Raw genomic sequence first — 24,663 nt, forward strand, 5'->3', positions numbered from 1 at the left:
TGTTTTCGTTCATTTCGAAAAATAGTTGACTACCATTAATGACAATAATATTGATATTTCGTGATAATACGTTGATTTTCTTTATCTAGCAGCAGACATGTATGAGATAAAAAAAACGTTAATTTTCGTTTATCGTGTCTTATGTTGCAAAAGACCACTATAATAGGTACCTCGTTTACACGTGCATGGATTTACTGTTGAAAGTACGTATTTTTGCGGCCATAACAAAAAACTGCACGCATATATATACACATTATCGTGAAAATTGCAAGGTTGCATGCATAGATAAAAAACTTCAGAAGCTTCTGAATTTTCACGCGACAATTTTTGGACTGTGCGATATCTGTGCCTACGCAGTATAACGATAGTGGCGAACGTGCCGGTAAAAAAACGAACTACACCGCGCAGAGACTCATTTTGAGGTTAACCGATTTTCACGACCTGTCAAATAGTAGCATACAAAATAAATCATACAATGACAACCTCACGTTTCGCTTACTCGAGAACAGAGAGACAGGTGCAAGTAAATCCATGCACGCATATAACAGGCCCTATTACTTCATAGAGAATTATTATATTGAGCTATGTAAAATTCAATTTTTGATTTTATAAAATTAATAATATTATTAAAATATCTTTTGCCAAAAATAACTTTATTACTGTAAGGTCAAGGTAAATATTTAATATGTAGTATTTAGCAGTGGCGAAGGGTGGAGGTAGGCTGTTTAGATCCGCCATAAATATTACACACTTAACTTTGTCAGTCATACATACTTGTTTTCATTGAAATAAGACTACATTTTACAGATGGTGTTGGTTAGTTTTTAAAATTCAATTAAACCCTGTGAAAACCAAGCCATAATAGATAATAATCAAAAAATACTCGTATATCTATAAAATATCTAAAATTATGCAATTAAATCATACATAAATTTGGATATTTTATAGATAGAATAATAATTTTTATCTAATATAGTTTGGTTTAGGCATGGCTTGATGAATTAAAAAAATGAACCAACAATATGTGTCATACGTATTCTTAATCTAACGAAAACAAATAAGTAAGAATGAAAAAATGTGCACAATTTTGTCATATCGCCTAAAATATACCAATACTATTATGGTTTGGTTGAGACAGGGTTTAATTGATTTTTAAAATCCAACCAATACCATCTGTAAATTGTAGTCTTATTTCAATAAAAACATATACATTTGACTGAAAAAGGTTAATGTGCACTATTTATGGCAGATCTTAACAGCCTACCTCCACCCTCCGCCACTGGTATTTAGTCATTATCGTGCCTCTGTAAAAATGATGTCATGTTCTTAGAACACCTTTTTATAACTCGACAAGTGCGACTCAAGAAGATGTCAAAAATAATATTTTTTTGTAATAATTGACAGACAAGCGTCGAATTCGGCAATTCAAACTCAATCTCTGCGTGACTGTTGTCGTAATCGTGAAAAGTTATCGAACTGTCCAATTCGAACTATTTACTTCCAAAAGGAAAAATGATTTGATTATTACGCAAGTGAATTTCGTTGAAAAAATATGTTAACGGTGTCCCATTTTAAACATTTTGTCTTTTTTATCAGACTGAATAATGACCCTGAAATTGAAACGTATTTTTATACCAGGTACGACCATGAGAACGTAAATATAATGCAGAAATCTTGTCTAACTGAGAAGTTCTTATGAACGATATTTGAAAGTAAAGTAGGTACATAGTTTGCCAAGGAATGTGTTTGACTTTTAAAATACAAACTCATTAATAATTAATACTACATAACTTGTATTATGTGTAAAATAAGACGTATATTTTTAAACAGTTAAAATGCAATATACATGCAATTTAAAAATTAACCTCAACAAGGCTTAGTTCAGTGCATTATTGAATTACTTAACTATTCATTTTAATATACATCATACATATGGTTTGAATAGTAAAGTTGTTCAATGCACTTATTTTTCATGTGACAGTAGAGGACATTAATTCGAGAACAATATATTTGAAATAGACTACATATTTGTACGATATGATTGATGCATATAATTTAAATGAATTGAAATTCAAAGTACTTATATGCCTAAATATATATTAAAGTCACACATGATCCCATTCTAGTTTAAAAAGTTCAATAATATATATATCTCGTACATACACATTTACCATGTTCGATTCTAAAAAGATCATAATATGGATCTCAACAGAGTGATGGTTGTATTAACAGATTTTTGTTTTTACAAGAAATATGTGTTGGTCACTTGCTTAACCTATTACATCAAATCCAGACTTTTGATTAGAATCCGGGACTCACGACATTATATATATGCACGTTACCGTTCAGGCATCATGGAGTCGTTATTATTATTATTATGTCATTACGTTTATTATCAACGTTTATAACGTACGTCTATTAGTGTCAAAATTAAGATATGGCGGATGTCTCGACTCTCCAAGTTTTTTTTATAATATTTTCCACAGGGAGGTGGAAACATCGTGCTATTTGATCAGATCGAAGGCTGGAGAGAAACTCAATGTTGGCTGACCGATTCAAGAGTGCTGATTGACCTGAATGTCACTAAATGACGACACGGATATAGCAATTATCTTATTTACTTAAGCATCGTCTGAATAATAAGGTGACCCTGCTCATACAATATGCAAATCCATGTGGATATTTCTCTATTTTTTCGATTGTGTTATAATATACAATCAGCATCGTATTGTATATGGGTGAACTACGAATTTGACCTTAATCGTATTACAAGCATGCATTGTAACATTACTATCGCTTTTTGGTCTATTCTACTAACGTGGCCATTTGAATAATTATGTTTTCCACATAAGAATGTATCATATAGGTATAAGTTAAGGCGTAAGTAGCTGACGAGAAAATCATCCACGTCGGCCATGAAGAAATAATATAAGTACTGTCGAACAAGAACTTCTTATCCACGTGTTAAAAATGTGAACTAACAATCTCCTCCAGTGCAGCTAATCACACTTCCGTTTTCAAATGAGGAACGCCCCCAAATGTATCATTAAAATTGACACGCCCGTGGTGTATATCTGTCAATTCATGTAATTTAAAGCTTTTCGTAATAAAAATATGTCTAAAATGATTAGGAGTGATGTTATAAGTATTGTTAGTAAACTTGTAGCTTATTGCAAAGAAGAACATGAGTAATATCTAAAGGAAGAGCCGATACATTATTTAAACACACCTATAGCACGCGTTGCCGCCATGACAGGTACGTCACTAGAAGTCTTCTACATGCAATTACAGCGACTTCCTGTTATCGCGCGATATCTTGTTGCCAGAAAATATATAATAAAAGGACTATGATTGGTTAAAATATGTACGACAGTTAAATATTATTTCAAAATATCCTACTTATTGAAGCATTGGACGGTATTTTTGTGAAGAAATTTCTATTGCGTGAAATTTTTCAACGATGTTTGCTTTTTAAAAAAACTAAAAAAAGTTTGCGGTCGACTGACGTAACAATGGTTGCAGCTAAAAAATAATTTTGTGGGACGATGCAAGCACGAGACTAGAATATTTTATAATAATATCCTTTTGTGGTTTCTCTAGACGCGATAGTTTAACTGTCTATTATTATTTTGTCTTCGTGCAATTTGTAAAAGTTAAGAACAAAATCACGGCGAGTATTCATAGATCATTCGATATTACCTTCTTTTTTGGATAAGTAGATAAGTACATAATGTAAATTACATTCAAAACGTATCTGCGCCATAAATAATCCAGTAATCATAAATGAAAGAAATAAGACATCATATTATTATCAGAGGTGGTTTTTTTATGAAGCAGTAGAAGTTTCGTCAAAAATACACAAAAGATACGCGTATTTTTAACAATCTGAGTATAAAATTTAAATGAAATAAATATAATTTAAAACATTCTGGAAACATGGTTTATCGCGCAGGAATTTTTTCGGAAGGGTGTTTCGAAACTTGTTAACGCAATCTTTTTTAATGTATATACCTACCTACTTATCTAAAACCACTACTAAATATTATGCAAAATTAAATTACACCAATTAAAGGTCATCAAAATTGTATATATCTGGTAGTTTAGAGCTGGATATTTTTTTATATCGTATATGAATACGTTTATGAATAAGGTCATATTATTTAGAGTTTTTTTTTGGTATAGTCTGTTGGAGAATTTTAAAATTTTATGAATGAATTGATTTTGTACCATATGTGTATGGAGTTTTAAAATCACTTAATAAACTGACGAAAAATGTTATTTATGACAATGATGAAAGGCGAAATTCGGGTCGCTAAAATAGATTTCTATACAATTTAATTTATTGTGATTTTGTTTCCTAACGACTTTTTCCTTCTTAACAAAATTATATACTTATATGTTTATTTATTGGAAATACATATGAAATGTTTTCCAGCAGAATCCAAGCTTAGAAAAATGTATCCACAATGTAGATACCCATATTGTGGTTCATCTTGGAGCGAAAATTTTCATTCATTTGTAAGGATCTTGACTCTTGATCCATGCATACCACATATTATTCTGAATGTAGATTTGATCGAATTTGATGTTTACTGCTAATAACAAATGAATCCTCAAATAAATAACCATTCTTTATAAAATAAATAAATATCAAGAAAACAAGCCTGTTTATTATTTATTTGATAACTAACTTTAGCTTTATTTAAAAGGTATAGCTTGGCAACATTTCTGTGTTGCCATATTATGAAAAAATAAATTGGTAGAATAGTGCTGTAATTATTATAGTAATGGTTATAATATTGCGGTTGTACCGATTAAAAATAAATTCAAAAAGAAAAAAATGCTCAGCAAACGGTATAAAATACCATTTTGATAGCGTTCGCAACGAACGACCTTTATTTTTTACCCATTTTATTTCATGCTATAAATACATAAATAATTTTATACAACTACCTATATGCACGATATATGTGTAGCTTACTTACATTAATCTCAATGTAATTATTAAATCAAATCTCGGCTATACGTCTCAAACAAAAGAAAACGATTTAGAATTGTTTGAGTAAGGCTATTATGTTTTCATCAAATGACCACCAAATTATGTAACTATGCCATTTATCATTAATCCATTTTAACCTAGTATTACAGTTTTCAATTTTAGAATTAAAAATGTGGTTTTGATCCAAAGACCTTCTACTTTTTTTTGAATATGGAACCTAAATATTATATAGCTACAAATGATTTCGAATTACAGGTTTATTTGTTGAAAACTTCACAGTCAAAAACAGCATACGATCTCAACACATTTAAATCATTAAATGTATAGATATTGTCAAAATAAATTTGTTTTTTTTTATGAATAAATGAATGGCTATTGTTATATAACTAAATTGATCATTTAGAACGCGAATCATGATTGACTTATACCGAAACAAAAACATTACAATGAAAATTTATTTATTACATTATATTATATTTGTCTTGATTTGCCTATTTGTAACGCAGCGTATTACACACACACATAGACATCCTTAGGTACACTCTGCATTAGAGCAATCGCATTGCACTGCATAGTAATTATGGTATAATCGGGCCCCGCATGGTAGCTCTGCTATGCGATTGTCATTCTGAATGAAACTATTTACTAAGATACTAAAATACACTACAAAAATACACCTGTTTATCGAAATAGATATCTATTAATCTATATTGGTATTCAAATCGACGTGTTCTTTAGCTATAAATATTGTGTACCTATTTAATGATCCATTAACAGACTTCGTTAACTGTTTTACTTACATATATATGCAGCCAAATACCTACACCCAAGCATAATTATTTAGAACAAAATACTCAGTTGAAAATGTTCCTCTGAGACGGACGAAACCGGTCCTATTTTATTGATTAAAAATTGCGTTTTATTAAATTAAACAACAATACAATTCAGTTCCACCATGAATTGACAGTTAACAAAATAAAAGAAAAATTCTCACTATTTTTATATATACCTATGTATATAATACCATTACAATAGATTACGGCCGACAAATTTCAATGAGCCAACATACTGAATATTAACGTATATTATACATACATTTATGTATATGGTTACCAATTCAACTTCACTAAATAACGTTGCTGAAGCGGCATGTGTTTTTATATATGTAGGTACTCAAAGTTCGTAAGACTCGCTTCGGACTGATAATAATATACGTGGTCTTTGGTAAACTTAACATGCCAAACAAAACTTAAAAAAATATGTATATATATAATTATTATAATTTTCTTCTATTCATGATACATGATGATAACTACTTTAGGTTTACAGAGAGAGTCGGTTGAAACTCTTCTAAAAATATATGTCAGTTTCATACCTTTATATTTGATGTTAAACTATTATTAGGGATCGGATTTATATGCAACAAAAAACATGATTATATGCATGCACATAATATGCACTTAAAATCATCGAAATATGCACTAAAACTAAAGAAATATGCAGTTAAAAATTGACATTTTTATGGGAAAATATTGTAAATACCTATCCACTTTACCCAATATTACCGATAAAAAAATCGAATAAAAAATTAATAATCTTAAGCATAATATTATAATACAATAACAAAAAAAACACAAATAATCAATATAAAGTAAATCAATTACAATTTTCAAAATAGTTTACAGAAATGAAAGTTTACAGAAAAAACAAGAAATGCAAAATGTAAATATAAACTATGGAAACTAAACACAACTTAAAAAACAAAAACGACACACTTAACTATTCCTAAATACTATTTGCTGTTTTTTTGTCCGAAAAAAAAGTTACAATATTTTTTTCAATATTCTCTGGCATTAAATTTTCCGCATATCTGTCAGTATTTTATTTATATGCGGAAAATGATCTCTCAACGTCCGGAGGTGATAAACGCAAAATTTATATAAAGGTGCCCGAGTTGACTTCACTTTTTATGATAAATTAATGAAATGCTCGGGGATCCCATTAAAAATGCAAGTGTATCTACCTGATTTACTTATGTTTCGATAAAATTATGAATGCAAAAGCCCTAAAATATGCATTTATTAATGAAATATGCACTAATGTCTTAAATATGCATTTATATGTACAATAAAATTTAGTTTTTCGATTCTGCGTCTTTCGAAACGGATTTCTGTGCAACTTCCATAGCTGTGCATACACCTTAACAAAACATGCACTAGCATATAAATCCGGGCCCTAACTATTACATACGCGAGTAAACATAGTAAAGAGAAAAATTATAATGAAAAAAGTTCAGTTTGAATAATATTATCAACGTTACAAAATATTAATTTGGTATATAATTCCAAGATTCCAACGGTTATAATTCAAGACTTATTTTTTAGTTAAGTACTATAAGTACTTTAAGTAAGTCTTACTTAAAAAAATATTTGCATGACTAATAAATAAAATGTGTTTTTACTGCGATAGCCGTTAATATACTTAATTGAGTATTTTTTTAATATTTGCTTTAATAGTTTATTTATATACTTAATCAGCGTATAATTCTTTTTGTCGTTGAAATTATTGAACTGTAAAATTTATTATTTTGTTTGTATTTTCAATGTTACTCAAACAGCGGAAAAGTAACGGGATTTCGTTCGAATTGTTTGGCGTCTATTAACCGACGCATAAATTTGCTTAATTTACGTTAAATGAACTTAACTTTGTACACCTCCTTACATTTTTAAATTAAATAAAAACACACCTTCCATTTAACTGTTATATAAAACATCCGATTTTTAGCAAAATTATTTTCTTTGAGTAGCAACAAAATCATCATTACATAATTTTTTTCACACTGACGTCAAAAATGAGGTGTGTCAAAATTGACGAACCGTAGTCGTTAAACGTTATAATAATATTATTAATACTATCGATCAAGGGTATTCGATAGAATTTGAATTTAAATTATAATGGATTTAAGTTTTGTACGATTAAGGCGAAGTCTTCACTGAGCCTTTTTTAAAGAGGCACCTAGCGGAAAAACACGAAGCTTGCAATTTGAGACAATTTTTTGATAATTTACAATTTCAACTATATTAATGAATAAATATGTATCTGAAAACATTAAAAAGAAAAATATTTTTTATTTTAAGCCAAATATAAACTTACAATTGTAAAAAATGTAATAAAATGTGAATTTGTTGAATCGGACCGCACCCTATTATTACATATATTATTTTTATGCTCATATTTATTATTAAAATTTAGTTTATTAAGTTTTCTAAGCATCACCCAAGAGATTTTTGACTAATTCATAGTTTTAAAATTTTTTATATCTAATTTAAAAACATCGATTTTTATAAAAAATATAAATGTGTATAACTTGAAATCCTTTTTATTTATATCAAATAAAGCTTCAATATTAGGACCATACATAAATAAAATTTCGTTTAAAAGAGTCGTTTTTTGCGATCCCGGTTTCGCCTTTCAGCATCTTCAGGCACTATGTGCAGTCACCAAAATGTAAATACACACTGACAATGAATACAGTTGATTCTTACTTATATAATAAATTAATACAATAAAGTAGGTAAAAATTTTATCACTATGTCAATGATCACAATAAAAAAATATAACAAACAAATTATGAATAGTTGAAGTCTTTGTAAAAAAACGCTATCACTAGGCGTATACATTGTCAAAACCATAATAATAGATCATTAGTGTCGCTGAGTTTCAAAACCCGCTATAACACTTTTTCATTATGTTGAGAAAATCAACAAAAACTTTTTGAACTAAAAAGGTTTTTGAATGTTTCGGTAGTGTTATAGCGGAATTTGATAGACACATTGATTTTGTTTCATAAATTACAGTTAATCGTAGCGGCTTTTGAAAGAGGCGATAAAATTTTCATGTAGAGATTTTAATAACGAATCCAACGATATATATATCTTAATTATTTAGATAATAGTCAATAACGCTAAATTCTATTACTACATTCGAGAGGTGTAAAATCGTCAAACAATAGGAAAACAATGGCAACGTATTGGGAATTTAATGGAGTTAACTAATGAGGTATATCAATAATACCAGTCTTTAAAAAGTTATATTAGTTAAACAAATATTTTTACATGCTACGTTTTTATTATTTTTAATATAAAAACTCCACAAATAAGCCCACATACATATCTAAATACACAGAGGCATATGACTGCACATAGTACCTGAAAATGCCGAAAGGCGAAACCCGGGTCGCGCAAAAAACTACTCAAATGGAATAGTACAAAACTTAAATCCATTAGAATTATAATAATGATATTTATTTACCTTGTATGGTTTTTGCAATGTCAAAATAAGTAAACAGAATATTTACAGTACGTATGCCTTTATTTCATGATATTCTTAAATCGTACACCGTCAAAAAATTTGACAGTAAAAACATTTCCCAATGTGTTAACTATATTTAAAGTGATATTTTCGGACACAATCAGTAAATTTGTTTATATATACATACATAAATAAGTATATTTTTATGGCACTGTGAATGGAAGGTGATTAGGGATAAGGCACTCCCATCGGGTGATATACCTGACTGTAGAGTTCCCAGGACCCTAACTCTTCCGTAAATACATTGTAGACATAAACTGTATCGTGGGTTGCTGCCATAAGTTGGTAAGTCGATAATTTGGGTATTTAGAGATAACAAAGGACTGTGTCTATATATAGATATGTATTCTAGAAAAAAATTAAGATCATCCGATATATAGAACATAAAGCACAAATAAATTGGTATTATGCCTGATCTTATAAGGCATGTCAAACTTTCAAAATGCAATAATTACTCCATAACATAATTTCAAGACTTACCAACTTTTGGTAGTAGCACAGCGAAGTATAAATGCCCGATGTGCTTATAACAATATGCATCAGTGTAGATTAAATTCTTCTCATTTATATGGGTGCGGAGGAATTTTAATCACTGAACATGTTGTTAAGACCGGCTCCTTGTATGCCTTACCTGGAAGATTTTCTGGAATCCATTGAAGCTTTACTAGGCATGCCTTTTGATAATGTGATTTTGTATTATACTGCGACTGTTCTCTCGCTTGAATGTTTCGATGCCACCGCTAACACTATGCCTCCATGCTAATGAATGAATGTCATTTCATTCGGGCTAAAGAATATAGTAGTGACACCACACGGAATATGAAATCTCATACAATTTACTAATAAAATATCTTAAAAATCAATAATGATACTTTAAAAAATATATAATGTCCCTTGTTAGGTTATACTACACTATCTTTTTAATAATATGTGGTTCTATATGTTATAATATAATGGTCGATTTAATTATGTTACTCATTCACCACGCAGTATCATAATATCATTGTCAAATGACAGGAAATACACAGTAATAAAAAGATCGTATATCTATTATATATCCTGAATGGTTTATATTATAGGTATTAAGTATAAAAAATCTTAATGTAATATTTTGCCTATTATTTATTATAAAAATAGATTTTTTAATGGTATTATTATTTCCGCGTTTGGCAACATTCTCCATTGGAAATCACATACGCACAAAAGATAAATGTTTCCAACTAATATAAATTATTATTTAATTTTATTGTATTATAGTTTCCATCTAAAATTTGCAAAGAAAAGTATCCGTCACGGCTGCGAGCTATTGACCGACTATTCCATACAGAAAATTTCACCATGACACAATCTCGAATTAACTACGAAATGGCATCAAAGTCCGCTACCGTAATGGCCAATCATGTACTTTTTTTTGTATCGATGATCAATAATATTATGAAACAGTGAAAAGATTTTTTTTATATTTTTCAATTTCTGTATATCGATTACTAGAAATTTAATTTATTTTTATGATTTGTAAAGGTAGACTGCTTTGAAAATCGTTGTGAATTTATTGCTATTTGTAATTGAATGTTATTTTTAACGTAACAATTTTACAATGACTTTTTAGAATGTTTAATGAAAACTAATAAACATAATATTAGTCGTCACAAATTCTACAGGTAATAGATTCTATTAAAAGCCGATTTTTGTGTTATAATAAGGCAGAAAAATTAGCCGTTAAGTGTTATATGAGGTTTACAATTTGAAAAACTATTTAGACAATTTTTAATAACGACAGAAAATATTCGGAATAAAAATTTAATAATTACAAGATAAAAAGAACTTTTTATATACCACGTTTTTAAATTTTCTTTTGAATCATATAAACTTGACAATTCTATGTATTAATAATTTAGGACAAATAAGGCAATTGTCAACAAATCATTTTTTTTCTATTTTGCAACAAACAAATATAGAATACTGAAATGTCATTTTGATTTCCATAGTAACGCACGTATATATTAATAATTTAGTTGCTAGGACCACCCCTTTAGCAACCGATAATAGTGGATTGGATTACGGATTTCTTCCGAAATAACTTTTATACAAAACAGAATTAACTGAAAATGAATTCAATTCTACTTAAAGATGGCTAAAAGTATCAAAAGAATGCATTAGCATCGTGTTCTGATATATACTAAAAGCTTAACATGTCTAGCTATTCGGGAAGTTAGTTAAAAATCGATAGCAGGATTTGTACTGGATAAACAACCACCGGACAAAGAAGAATACGACCTAATAAAAACGTTGTAAAATATATCTTACTTAGGGCTAAGTTAATAAATTTATAGTTAATTAGGATAAAGTAATTACGCGAAATTTATAGTTAAGTGTCAATAATTATTTTGCAATTACAAATGTTCTACATACATAATAAGTGTCACAGATTTCTTTGCACTGAAGAGCACGACCGTACGTTATAATTATTTGTTTTTATTTCTTTGTACTACACATATGGAAAACTCTCTCTTGGCTGCACGGTAATTATTTTGTCAAACTAATGAGTCGGTCACAACTAATAAATTATAATTGTAAAACAACACTCTCTCATATTCTGCTTAATTATTATCAGTTGTTAACCGATTATAAATGTTCTCATGAAAAATGTTTCTTTTTAGTTATAAGAAGTTCTTTGAACTTATTGGAAAAATTAGCAACTGAGTAATAATTGTAATGTCACGCTTCCTAAGTGAAATTAAAGTGTCCTGTTATGATAATGTTTTTCGAATTTTCGATTCTTTTTATAATGTTTTTTTTAATCTAACGACCACATTCAATGCCTCCACAAGAGTAGGGCTAACAGGGTTTTAGCCTGGGGGCCCGGCGTGTCGGGTCGACCACTTAAGTGAGATAAACATTCACCACAAATTTGCTCTAATAGTAAAAAAGTCGCCTGTGGGGCTATTTCACGATTGGATTATTATTTTTAGCATGCTTCCTGACTAATAAGGCGAATGGCCGCATGTTACTTGGCTATCACAAAAGAGGGTCGCGATCAGTGCTTTATAATACGATGCCAAGTGCCGACAATTCAAGTGGATTTATTAAAAAACACCAAAAAACACCAAAAACACGAAAAACCCTTTATTTTACACGGATCCTAGAATTTCACAGAATACCATTTGGGGAATAATACTATTATTACATTGCCCTAAGTCTTAGCGATAGGTTGGGGGGGCGCCAAACATCGTAGGCTGAGGGCCAGCATCAGTATGTAGGGGCCATGACCACGCTAGTAGCCTAAATGTATAAGTACATACTGATACGCCTTGTTTCTGGCAATTAAAAACATTTATCCAAAGTGTAGCTTAGATATTACACTGTTTTTCTACATAGTTTTCAATCCCATTTTTAAAGAATCTAAGAAAATATAAATGGAAATTTATTGACCAGTAACTACATTTTAGCTAAAGAATATTTAAAATAAATAAACAAGAAAATGATTGCTTTGATTTAACATAACATAAATGCACTGGAAAATTACGAACGGCTATAATACGAGGGTGGGTCAATAATTCCTTAGAAAAAAGCATTAAAACAGTTTTTATTTTTGTATTTTTTTTTTATTTCTCAACATAATCTCCTTGGAGCTCAATACACTTGGTTAGACGTTTCTCAATTTTTTTTAAACCGTCAGAAAAATAAGTTTTCGGAAGGTCCTCAAAATAAGCATTTGTCCGATCGATGACTTCTTCATTTGAAAAAAAAACGTTGTCCACTTAGCCATTTTTTTAAGTTTGGGAAAAGGAAAAAGTCACTGGGGGCTAAATCTGGCGAATACGGTGGGTGGTCGACCAATTCGAACTTCAATTCTTCAATTTTAGCCATTGATCGTAAACATGTGTGAACACGGGCATTGTCCTGATGAAAGAGGATTTTTTTCCTGTTTAAATGAGGCCATTTTTCTTCAATTTCGTTTTTTAGCTGGTCCAATAAAGATGCATAATAATCCCCTGTTATTGTTTTTTCTTTTTCCAAATAGTCAACGAAAATAATTTCACGTGCATCCCAAAATACAGTAGCCATAACCTTACCAGCTGATTTTACGGTTTTCGCCTTCTTTGGACATGGTTTGTCTTCGCAATCCACTGCTTTGACTGTTCTTTCGTCTCGGGAGTATAGTGGTGTATCCATGTTTCATCTACAGTCACAAAGCGACGAAAAAATTCATCCGGATTGCGTTGCATGAGCGACAACAGGGCTTTAGAGGCCACCACCCTATTGCGTTTATTGTCGACTGTGAGCAAACGCGGCACCCATCTTGCAGAAATATTTTTCATGCCCAATTTGTCATGTAAAATAGAAATGACGCTACCTTTTGAGATCCCTGTAACCTCAATTATCTCACTCAACTTTAATCTTCGGTCACTTAACACCATATCGTGGATTTTATTGATCATTTCTGGTGTAGTCACCTCTACAGGACGTCCTGAGCGTGGTTCATCCTTTGTTGATGTACGACCACGTTTAAATTCATTTAACCAGTTATAAATAGTTGCAAGTGAAGGAGCAGATATGCCGTGAACTAAATCCAACTCATTTTTTATTTCCTTTGCTGTTAACCCTTTTATATTAAAATGTTTAATAACAGGTCTAAACTCAATTTTCTCCATTTTCCATTTTTCCATTTTCCACAAGCAAATTTATTTTTTAAATGTACGAAAAACACACAACAACCCGACCAATCTGATTGAAACTTCGCAGCATACTGAATCGGTAGTGCCGCTGCATGAAAACAAACCGCTTACAGTACTAGTCGCGCCACTTGTCGGCTTTTCTAAGGACTTATTGACCCACCCTCGTACAACAAAAATATTTATGTAGTAGGAGTTTACATTATAAACTGCTTGAAATATTAAAATGTAGACTATCACGTGCACCATCTGGCATATTTCATGACAATTAGAATTAATAAATATCTAAATACCTATATCAAAACATTAAAAAAATATATGATCAGGTAAACAATTCAACTTAACGGCCCAGATGCTCGTCGTAGGTCAAAATTGAGTTTGTATTGTATTTTCAAACCATGATCATGGACACTCCTTAAACGTTGTTGATAATCTATTTATATAATTTTGAAGCCTTATTATCTTTTATATTTATTTTAAACATTTGATGACTGCATAAAGTATTTTTATTACATAAAATAGTATTCTTTTAAACCTCTCGCTCTAATGTTTCAGAATATAGTCATATTTCAGTACATAAATGTGCAGTGGTGTTAAGACTTTTTACATGTATTAATTTTTAAACGCATTTATAAAACCATCAGTATAATTTTTGTCGACATTATTATAGTGAAATATTTACAATAAAAATTATATTGATAATTCTTGTCAAATTTAGGATCACAGAGATTATCAATATATTTTTTTATCGTAAATATTTCACTACAATAATGTCAACATGATGTTTTATAAATGGTTTGATAGTTCTGATGGTTTTATAAATGCGTTTAAAAATTAATAAATGTAAAAAATCTTAACACCACTGCACAGTTATGTACTGAAATATGACTATATTCTAAACCATTAGAGCGAGAGGTTTAAAAGAATACTAACTTAACACTAGTTCAAAGTAATAAATACTTTTGTTATTTTTTTATTAAGTAATAAAATATTGGGTATAAATAAATGACATTAATCTATTAAAACTCTATTTCTCAACAGTATGTTAATACGATTAAATTCAGCAGGAGACAATAATATGTTCTTAATAAGATATGTACAGCTATCGACTAATAGAATAATTTTGTAGAATTGAATAGTACATAATATTATACTATTGTGTAATGACATTACATTTCAATTCTGCTACCAGCCATAAACTATCATATAATATTTGTTCAAACAAACAGTTTATTACACATTATATCTACTTATAGGAATACATTACATATTGTACAGACAATAACTAACTTTAGTATACTACTACTACTTCACTCTGTCACGCCCCAACGTTGGGGCATAGAGCAAGCATAAGTTTGCGCCACTTCACTCGGTCCTTCGCCAACACTCGCGTTTCCTACCATGTCAGACGTGCACCGCAAATGTCGCTTTTGTCGCACCGCTGCTGGGTGACTACTGCCGCGACGAAACCTTTCAGGCTGTGCCATAAGGGTACGAAGTGTCAAACTCTATGGCGGCATCCGGAACACATATCCCAGCCACGTGAAGCGTCTCTGCGTGATTACCTTAATCACCGAGGCCTGCCATGTCCGTTGTTTTCGTGAACTCGAGTGTTTATAACGTGGTCATAGTGTACCTCTAAGATTCGGCGGAGACATCTATTCTCAAAGCTCAAAAGCCGAGACCTTTAAAGCATTTTAGTATAACATACTTTAAAATATAAATGAGAAAAAAATAGTCTCAGTAAAAAATATAACCGATAAGGCAAGAAAATTAAAAAAAAATGTATTCATGTTGTTTTTGTTTTATATATTTTTGCATAATGTACCTAGATATTTTTTATATTGCTGTGATGTTCTAATTTTAATAAAAAATGTTTCACACATTATTGTCATTTTCAGATGTCCAGTTTGAACGGCAGCTACGGAGGAGGCCGTCGAATACGGTCCAGACCAGGCCCTGGATCCACGCTATCCTGTGACAGTGATATCCGGTTCACGAGACGGAACCTGTCTTCCGGTTGCCGCTGCGGCTGCGCACTACTCGCCGGATTCTTTGTTTTTCTTCTGGTGTCTGCTGTCTGCGTATACCTTGGATGTGAGTAGTAAATTATTCCACATATACTCGTACCTCTAGTAGGCCTCCAAGTTTTGAATATACTAACAATATGAATATCTCGGAAACATACTAGAAAAAAAAATACCTAGTGGGATTCGAACACGTGCTTAGCTTTGTGGGAGAAGACACTTATCTCTAATCGACCGACTTAAATAATAAACTTACAAATCAGTGGTTATTTTTAAAAACTGGACATGTCCACTATTCACTCCTCAGAGATAAATGAACTTTTCAAATAAAAACACAGAGCGAAAATACGCACGCGACAAAAACCAAACTGTCATATTGTATACTTGGTCACGTGACTCAATACAGTCCCGCCATTAGCTGAAAGTGACATGTCTCATTTCGAATGTCAACAACGTTGGACGTGTCCCTATTTGAATGTCAACCTACTTTTTGAAACATCTTTTCAATATGAAAATGGTGTATTGTGGCTATTTTTGAAAGTCAACAAATAACTCATTTTCGGCATATGAGACATGTCCAGTTTTGAAAGTTAACCACTGAAATATTACATAATAACAACACTAGAAGCATCTTCAAATTTCCTAAACAATGGTTTGTAATTTAAATCAAGAGGTAACATTACTGATTAGAAGCATATATGGCTACAGGATTTCTTTATATATATATATATATATATATTATATAGTTTTGATGTCCTTGACTGTCTTTTTTATTCGTTCTTGAATAAAAATTCATACAATTAATGTTATATAATTTAAATAAAATAACCGGGTTTTTTCAATATACCTACTAGTATCTCGATTTGCTATTTTTAATCAATCTTGGAAATTGAGTTTCAGCAAACTAATCAACACAACATCATGATATTTATAAATAAAAACATAATCTTGCGATTTTCACAATTTTTACCATAGTTTATTATTTCATAAAATACAAAAAAAAACTGCCACATTTAATAACACTCGTGATCACATGGATTGTAGGTAGGCACAGAAGTTTTTGATAAATCTTTATTACCTATTTAAAATTCATCAGTTAGGTAATAATAATTTATTATTAGTTTAGTTTATTAGTTTCTTATTAAGTATACTTATATTACCTATTGTAAAATTTGCTATATACGAAACTGATAACAAACATATAAGCAAACAGCATACTTCAACAAGGTCAAGGTTAAATATTTGAAAAGCTTTTTGGACCGGTTTTTCAACTGGGTACAAATATATCATAGCTAAGCTGCTATAACATAGAGGTATTTAACAGGTGAGGTCTGAATTTTTGTTATCCATGTTTTACGCGTGACCCCAAAATATTTTTTTGTTTTGAAATAAAAAAAGAATATTTTTATGATTTCTTACACACGTTTATAAAATAAAAAAACTATATTCTATATATTTTTTTATTAGACTTATATTCTTTTAGAAATTCGACCTATAATAGTTATATTACTTTCGACCCGTTAGTACCTACTTAATTGATTATAATAAAAATACCCCAATCATTTAATTATTAATATCGTCTACCTCTACCACGACTATATCTGACGATTGAGGAATGGTTAAGTGTCCGCTTATGAAGTCGTCACAATCACAAATTCAGTTCTTAGTCCAAACGTTGCGTGTAAAAAAGGGGGTTTACCTAAAAGGTTTAACGGGAGTTTTGATATTATTCATTTTTATGTATTTTGAGCTGTTTTTTGGTAATTTTTACTTTGCCACCTTGGATTTTTTTTCGCTCGCACTGATTAAGAAGTCGGAATATAAAAACTAGTAATGAGTTTTTTAGTTATGTATTAGAGAATATTTCCTCTAAGTTATACCCCATTTACACGTGCATGGATGTACTGTGCACAGTAAGAAAATGCATGGGGAAACATGTATTATCCTGCAGTTGGCAAGATTGCGTGCATAAATCAAACAAGATTGGAAGATTCCAAATTGTGATGATTTATTGCGCGCAAGTAAGATTATTTTCGATCTGCGCCTGTGCAGTAGAGCGATAGAGAACATGCCGGTAAAAAAACGAACTACTCATTTTGAGCTCCGATTTTCAATACGACCTGTCAGATAGTAGTATAAAATGACAACCTTGCGTCTCGCTTACTCTTGAAGAATGAGATTGGAGAGACAGTCAGCACTTTTACGCGTAAACAGTTATTGTCATGACAGAATAAGCACAATTGCCGACAGTAATTCCATGCATGTGTACAGGCGCTATTATACCCAAATATATTTTTTTGCCAGATGTTGAGTGGTTCAGGCACAGGAGCACGAAAAATATTCGACTCGATCGTGGCAAGTAGCGAAGACGATTACGTATGCCTATGCAATCAGTAATACTTTAGGAGAAACAAATACTTTCTAACTGACAATATCCAATGGGATGAAATCAATTGTTTATAATATAATTCTCTTCCTTTCGTGCTTTCCATCGAAGGTTGGCAACGAATTTCCGATACATTTTTCTATTGTAACATAATAATATGTTAAACTATCAAAAGCCTGGACTATGTTATTATTATATGTGTACCACATAGGACAAATTAATAAATATAATTCAGATAGGCTATACCCCAATACACTACATTTTGAAGCAGGGTTTTGAATTTGTGAGTGTCCTATGAAAATGAAACACATATTATAGACGTGCTATAGTGTGTTGCAATCTTCAAATATACCAATATTGAATGAGCGTTAGTGCATAAACCGAGAACAGTTGTCTGAATGAAGGAATGACGCATTCTTGACACGTATTTAAGTTTATTCCATATTCTTCCACACTCGTGATCGGTTGCCTGTTACTCCACACCCGTTAGATATTTCAGTTCCCATTGCTTCTGTGTTCCCTGTATATCAAGAGCATTGCATTGAAAAAACAGGAGACGAGCAAGACCCGATCGGTATGAAGAGAAAACATAAAATAATACACAAGGACAATACAAATTGGTAGATACTACCTAATAAAGTAACTTGTGTCGTTCAATCAAAGTGATTATTATTACATATTTCAAACGCAGTTAGTTATTGAAGATTATTTTTACAAACAACGTTTTTCTTAGCTCGTATTCTTATTTGTCCTGTGGTTCTATCGATTTTTAACTAACTTCCCGACTAGCTAGACATTTGAAACTTTAAGAATATATCAGAACACGATGCCAATATAATTTTTAATAATTTTAGCCATCTTTAAGTAGAATTGAATTCATTTTCAGTTAATTCTGTTTTGTATGAAAAGTTATTTCGGAAGAAATCCGTAATCCAATCCACTATTATTGGTTGCTGGGGGTCTGGGGTCCTAGCAACTAAATTATTAATATATACGTGCGTTACTATGGAAATCAATGTGAATGTCAAAATGACATTTCAGTATTATTCCTATCAAATACATTTTTTTTGATCGTTTAAGCTAGTCAAGTCAAGTTTATATGATTCAACAGGAAATTTAAAAACGCTGTATATAAAAAGTTCTTTTTATCTTGTAATTATTTATTTATAATGAAAGTTCGCCAGTTTTTAAACGATTTAAATAGTATTTAATTTCTTTATAATTAAAACTGATTCCCGAATAATAAGATCAATACAGCAATATTTGTGGTTAATTCATTTTAGATTAGCCTTTCTATACCAATATTCCATTGCATATTTTAATCTGAAATTTTATTATGAATACAATAGTTTACAACTGTCAAAACAGCTATAAACCTTGATCACCATTATAGTCACGATTTTTTAAGACTACATATTTAACTTTATTTTGGTATTTTGATTGATCAGGCTAGGAAATACATTGTTTAAGTCTTAAAATCGTGCACTTAATAGGTTGTTCTACGTGCATAACACGTTTTTTATTAGCTAATTAAAAAAAACTATTTTCTCGCTTATACATTATTTTATGATAGTAAAATTATGGTGAGCTTTCAGATTTGATTCAAGTACTTTCTATAAAATGTACATAATCAAAAACATATTATCTTTGAGACTGCTTTTGCTATATAACTCCGGTTTACAAGGTTTTATAGGTCTACCGCGCTATTTATTATGAATTTTATAATAATTTGTGGTCAACCAATATTTTTCTATCTTCTGGTCTCTGAAATAACACCATTAATTCATGCTAATTCGCATGAATAAGGAAATTACTTATGTTATCAGTAAGAGATCAAAATTAAGTATTAGTAGTACGTTAAGTCATGTGAATAATGGCCTTTATTATAATTATATAACCACAATCAAAAATAATACGTATCAAGATATATTGAGTTTTACCTTTTATCTATTATGTGATAAACTTATTTGCTAACACTATAATTATATACTTACTGATGTATTTCTCATGAATTATTGATTATTTGGTTAAGTTTAACATATTGTTATAGTTTTTATGTAATTTATTTGTTTGAAAATGAGTGTTTTTAAGAATATCTTTCTCAAGAAAAACATTATCTTTGAAGTCGGTTTACTCAATTCTCCTAATTTAGTACATATGGTAATGGCATATCATACCAGGGATTCCGGGACCGACCCGGTGAGGGCACAATTTCTACATATAATATCATGAGACTGGGTGTTTCTGTAATTGCTTCACTACCACAACTACATTACTTTCTCATTACCTACTACTATACTACTAATCACACCACATGGCCCCCACAAAGGGGGGGCTGACAGGGCTATAGCCATAAATCCTCTCGAATAGTGAAAAAAAGTCTAAAAGGCGCTATTTATCTTTAATATTATTATTATTATTTAAAATTATATGGTTGTACGATATAATTTTTAATTGTTTAACTCCATAATTCAAATAGATGAATTCAAATAAACGAAAAACACTAAATATACACATTAATTTTGCCGCGTACACCATTTGGAAAACGCTACTGTATAGCGTCACACTTCCTTTATCTTTAGCGATAGGTAGGAGGCCCGACAAAGATCCTAGCCTGGGGACCCGCTTCAGCATGTGGGGGCCATGTTCTATATGTACTGTTGGTTAAAGAACTTTTATGTACCTACTCGGATATTTTTATCTTTTATTTAGCTCCTCAATTATACATATTACGAACGAAATAGTGTGATATTTAAATACTTATTAGAATAGGTATGTGGTAAATTTAAAGATGTGATTGATGTAAGTGCCAGTTAAAAAAAACATAAATTACTACGGAGTAAACATTGATAGAGTTCATAGAGCGGCCATCTTTGTATAAATACAAAAAATGCATGTAGTTTTTTCAATGTTTATTTGATCAATTGCAAACATCCAATGGGTTGGAGAATAGCTAACAATTATTCCTCGTAAAAAAATCTATAGATACCAAGTCCATTTCGTGGACCCCTATATGCTTCGATTAGGAGTAGGGATTGCAATACCAAATTAAAATACCAATACGAGTATTTCGTATTTCCTATTGAATACTGGTATTCGTGAAATATATGGAAAAAAAACATAAAAATATACCTGACAACTTTTAAACCCCGCGAGCGACTGGCGAATACACTTAGATAAATTTAAAATTAGGGAAATACCTACCTATGATACAAAAATTTATTTCGACGTCAAAGTCAACGGAGGTAAACCAGCCATCGTGTAACCCGACAAAAATGTATATTCCTATTAAATTAATTACTTCACTTTGTTTCAATACCAAATATATCACTATTGTCTGATTTTTAAAAGCGGAATTTTGGGATCGAAAAATACTGGGATAGCGGTTTTGAAATACCGATATTGCAAACCCTACCTAGAAGTGAACATGGTACACATTTTTTTTTTTTTTTAAACTTAAACTTTGAATATTTTAATAATATGAAAATAATCCTTTCAATTGAAAATCGTTCTGATATGAAACATTAATATGAAAGTTAATAATATAATATTGTATTATAAGTAATAAAATAATCAAAATGAAAGTATTATTAAAAATGAAGCGTTGACAAATAATATAAAACTGATGTTAACCTTTATATTTTTTTTTATCTACATTTTAAACTTTAATTACGACTAATGTAAAATATTCATTCATATGTACCTACACGTAAGAATATTCCTGCAAGGGAGAGTATTAATACATTTGAAAAAATCTTCTTAAAGACATAAGATTTACAAAAGTGCTTCGGAACATCTCAATCGGTCAATGAACATGGCATTATTTTGATCAGTGCTAAGTGCATCTGCAGATAACGGAACCAAGATGCTGAGTGTCGATGGTCAGGGTTTTCAGATGCGTAGTTGCAACCGATTTGTTTAATTCGTTAGGTCTCGATAGTATATATTATTATGGTTTATTTTTTATCTGCATTTTTGTGTATTCTTTAATGTTATTGTATATAATATTCCTACGATCTGCAATTTATTTATTTTAATGTCGGATTTTACTATCTACTAAAATACGATTATTATTAATTCGTAACATTTGATTAACAATTATTCTCCAACCATAGCTTGATATCATAATACCGCACATATTTATTGTATATATTTATTTCATAAAATGCTGTGTTATTATAGTTTTTAAGAAATTTACTTTATATACGTAATATTACTAAAAGAAAAGTACTTGTAGTTGTAGAAATGTGGTTAAATTATAACAATGCAACATTATAAATGTAATCTATTGTTTAATGCTTCTGCAAGAATTAAATAAATAATCAGAAATCTACAAATTACACTGATATAATTAAATTAATTGACCGCACGATAAGCAGCATCACGAAAGTCTATTATAGTCCTGCGGTGATGTATTTTGAAGACCACATAGCTAATATTGGTGGGTATATGAATATACTTGTCAGTGTGGCTGGATTGTTTCCAGTAATAGTCCCACAAAGAATATATTATATACATATATATATTATATGAATAGGATACTGTTGTCATTTACGTGTAAGACTTTTCGTCGCTATAGGATTTGTTTCCCGAATAGACCAAATGTCAATTTTACAGGAGACGAAAAACAAATTTCATTGTCGTATATTTTAATATCAGTAGATGTATCAATCATTCTTTCTACACTGTATGATTGCAACATTATCTAAGAATAGATTCCAAGAATAATAAACTGGTATAAATCATTAAATGCACAGAAAATGCGTTTTATTTACAAGTACTCACTGTGGATATTCGGGAAATTTTTAGCGCTCTCTCAGAATAATGGATATTCGGGACAAAACATGGACGTTCGGGATTTAAGACCGTAGCGTATTGCTGTACGGCCCACAGATTACTGAGTGGTCAAAAAGTACGCGCCTCAAATGTTATATTTATTTACACGATAATTGTTAATAATTACCTCTACTATTTAAATACTTAATGATCGTAATTACCCAAGTTTGTATGTAATAATAACATGCGGCAATCGCTTTTTCGATTTTTTTTTTCGGATTAAGTAATTAAATAGTTTTTAAGTAATTAACTATTTTTTTATTGAACGAATAATTCACAAGATTTAAGAATGTACCATTTTAATAATTGAATATACTTACATAATTTTTTAAATCACTTCTGAGAAAATATATTATAAGGTATCTACTACTTCAATTACTAACCGACGTCACGGTCATTTCTCCAATATTTTATGATGGTACTTACTCGTACTTGCTAACAATTTTATATTAATACTTTTTCCAAAAAAAAAAAAAAACCTATTTATATATATCCGTATATTATTATATCTATATATTTCTATAATTGACAATTAAACTTATTACAAACCACCAAATAAATATTATATATTTACCATTGTAAGGAATAACAACACAAAATAATAGCATGTATAAATTAATTACCATTAGCTGCTAATATTAGGTAGGTATCAATATCCTTAGTATATAATATCCACCAAATAAATAGTTACTAACATACATATTAAATTAAATTAACTATCAGCGCATTCAAAAATAAATAATAGCATCGCCTTTATTTTCATAGAAATACCTAGATTAAAAGTAAAATAAAGACAAACAATGTTTGATTAAAAATAATTTGAAATAATAATTATTTTTTACGTCATAGTAGTTGCCGGGTCATACTGTAGAATTCATATAACCGTTGGGATTTTGTGTCATTTATCAAAACAAAATGCAGTTATTTAGGTTAAAATACTCATAAGTCATATTCGGGAAATAAACACTCAGCCAGAGATATATTTCGACCGAAATTAACTTGGATATTCAGGTACGAATAGTTGGACATTCGGGAGAACACCACGGAGTAATTGTAACTTAACATGGCGTATTCGGGTTTTTTAAAAAAATATCTCTGTTCCTAGATAAAAATATATTTGTTTTATAAATGATTTCGGTAGAGTTCGATAAAAGAAATTGAACTGCATTAAAATGTCGATTTCGACAAAAATGGATATTCGGGAAACAAATCCTATAGCGACGTTTTGTAATTAAGTAAATACAAAAAAACCTACAATTGGGACAGTCAGGGTAATAATAAATTTGATACTTGTCTTAGCTATCTTCTAACTGTTATGATGACTTGGACGACGGTCACACCGTAGCAATTTGACACGGTCGTGGTCTA

At 30.3% G+C, this 24,663-nt stretch overlaps 1 protein-coding gene across 1 annotated transcript in view; it reads left to right on the top strand.

Annotated features, from left to right (window-relative positions):
• Positions 1-24,663, top strand: part of LOC147064541 (atrial natriuretic peptide-converting enzyme) — an 86,758-nt gene that overhangs the window by 17,351 nt on the left and 44,744 nt on the right. Inside the window, exon 2 of the mRNA XM_085958432.1 lies at positions 15,948-16,143. Within this exon, the coding sequence (XP_085814558.1) occupies positions 15,948-16,143 (196 nt within the window). The remainder of the gene's footprint in view (positions 1-15,947; positions 16,144-24,663) is intronic.

The sequence above is a fragment of the Rhyacophila brunnea genome, unplaced genomic scaffold (assembly GCF_057557595.1).
Source record: "Rhyacophila brunnea isolate RB1 unplaced genomic scaffold, BYU_Rbru_1.0 scaffold_7, whole genome shotgun sequence".
Classification (NCBI taxonomy): Eukaryota; Metazoa; Arthropoda; class Insecta; order Trichoptera; family Rhyacophilidae; genus Rhyacophila; species Rhyacophila brunnea.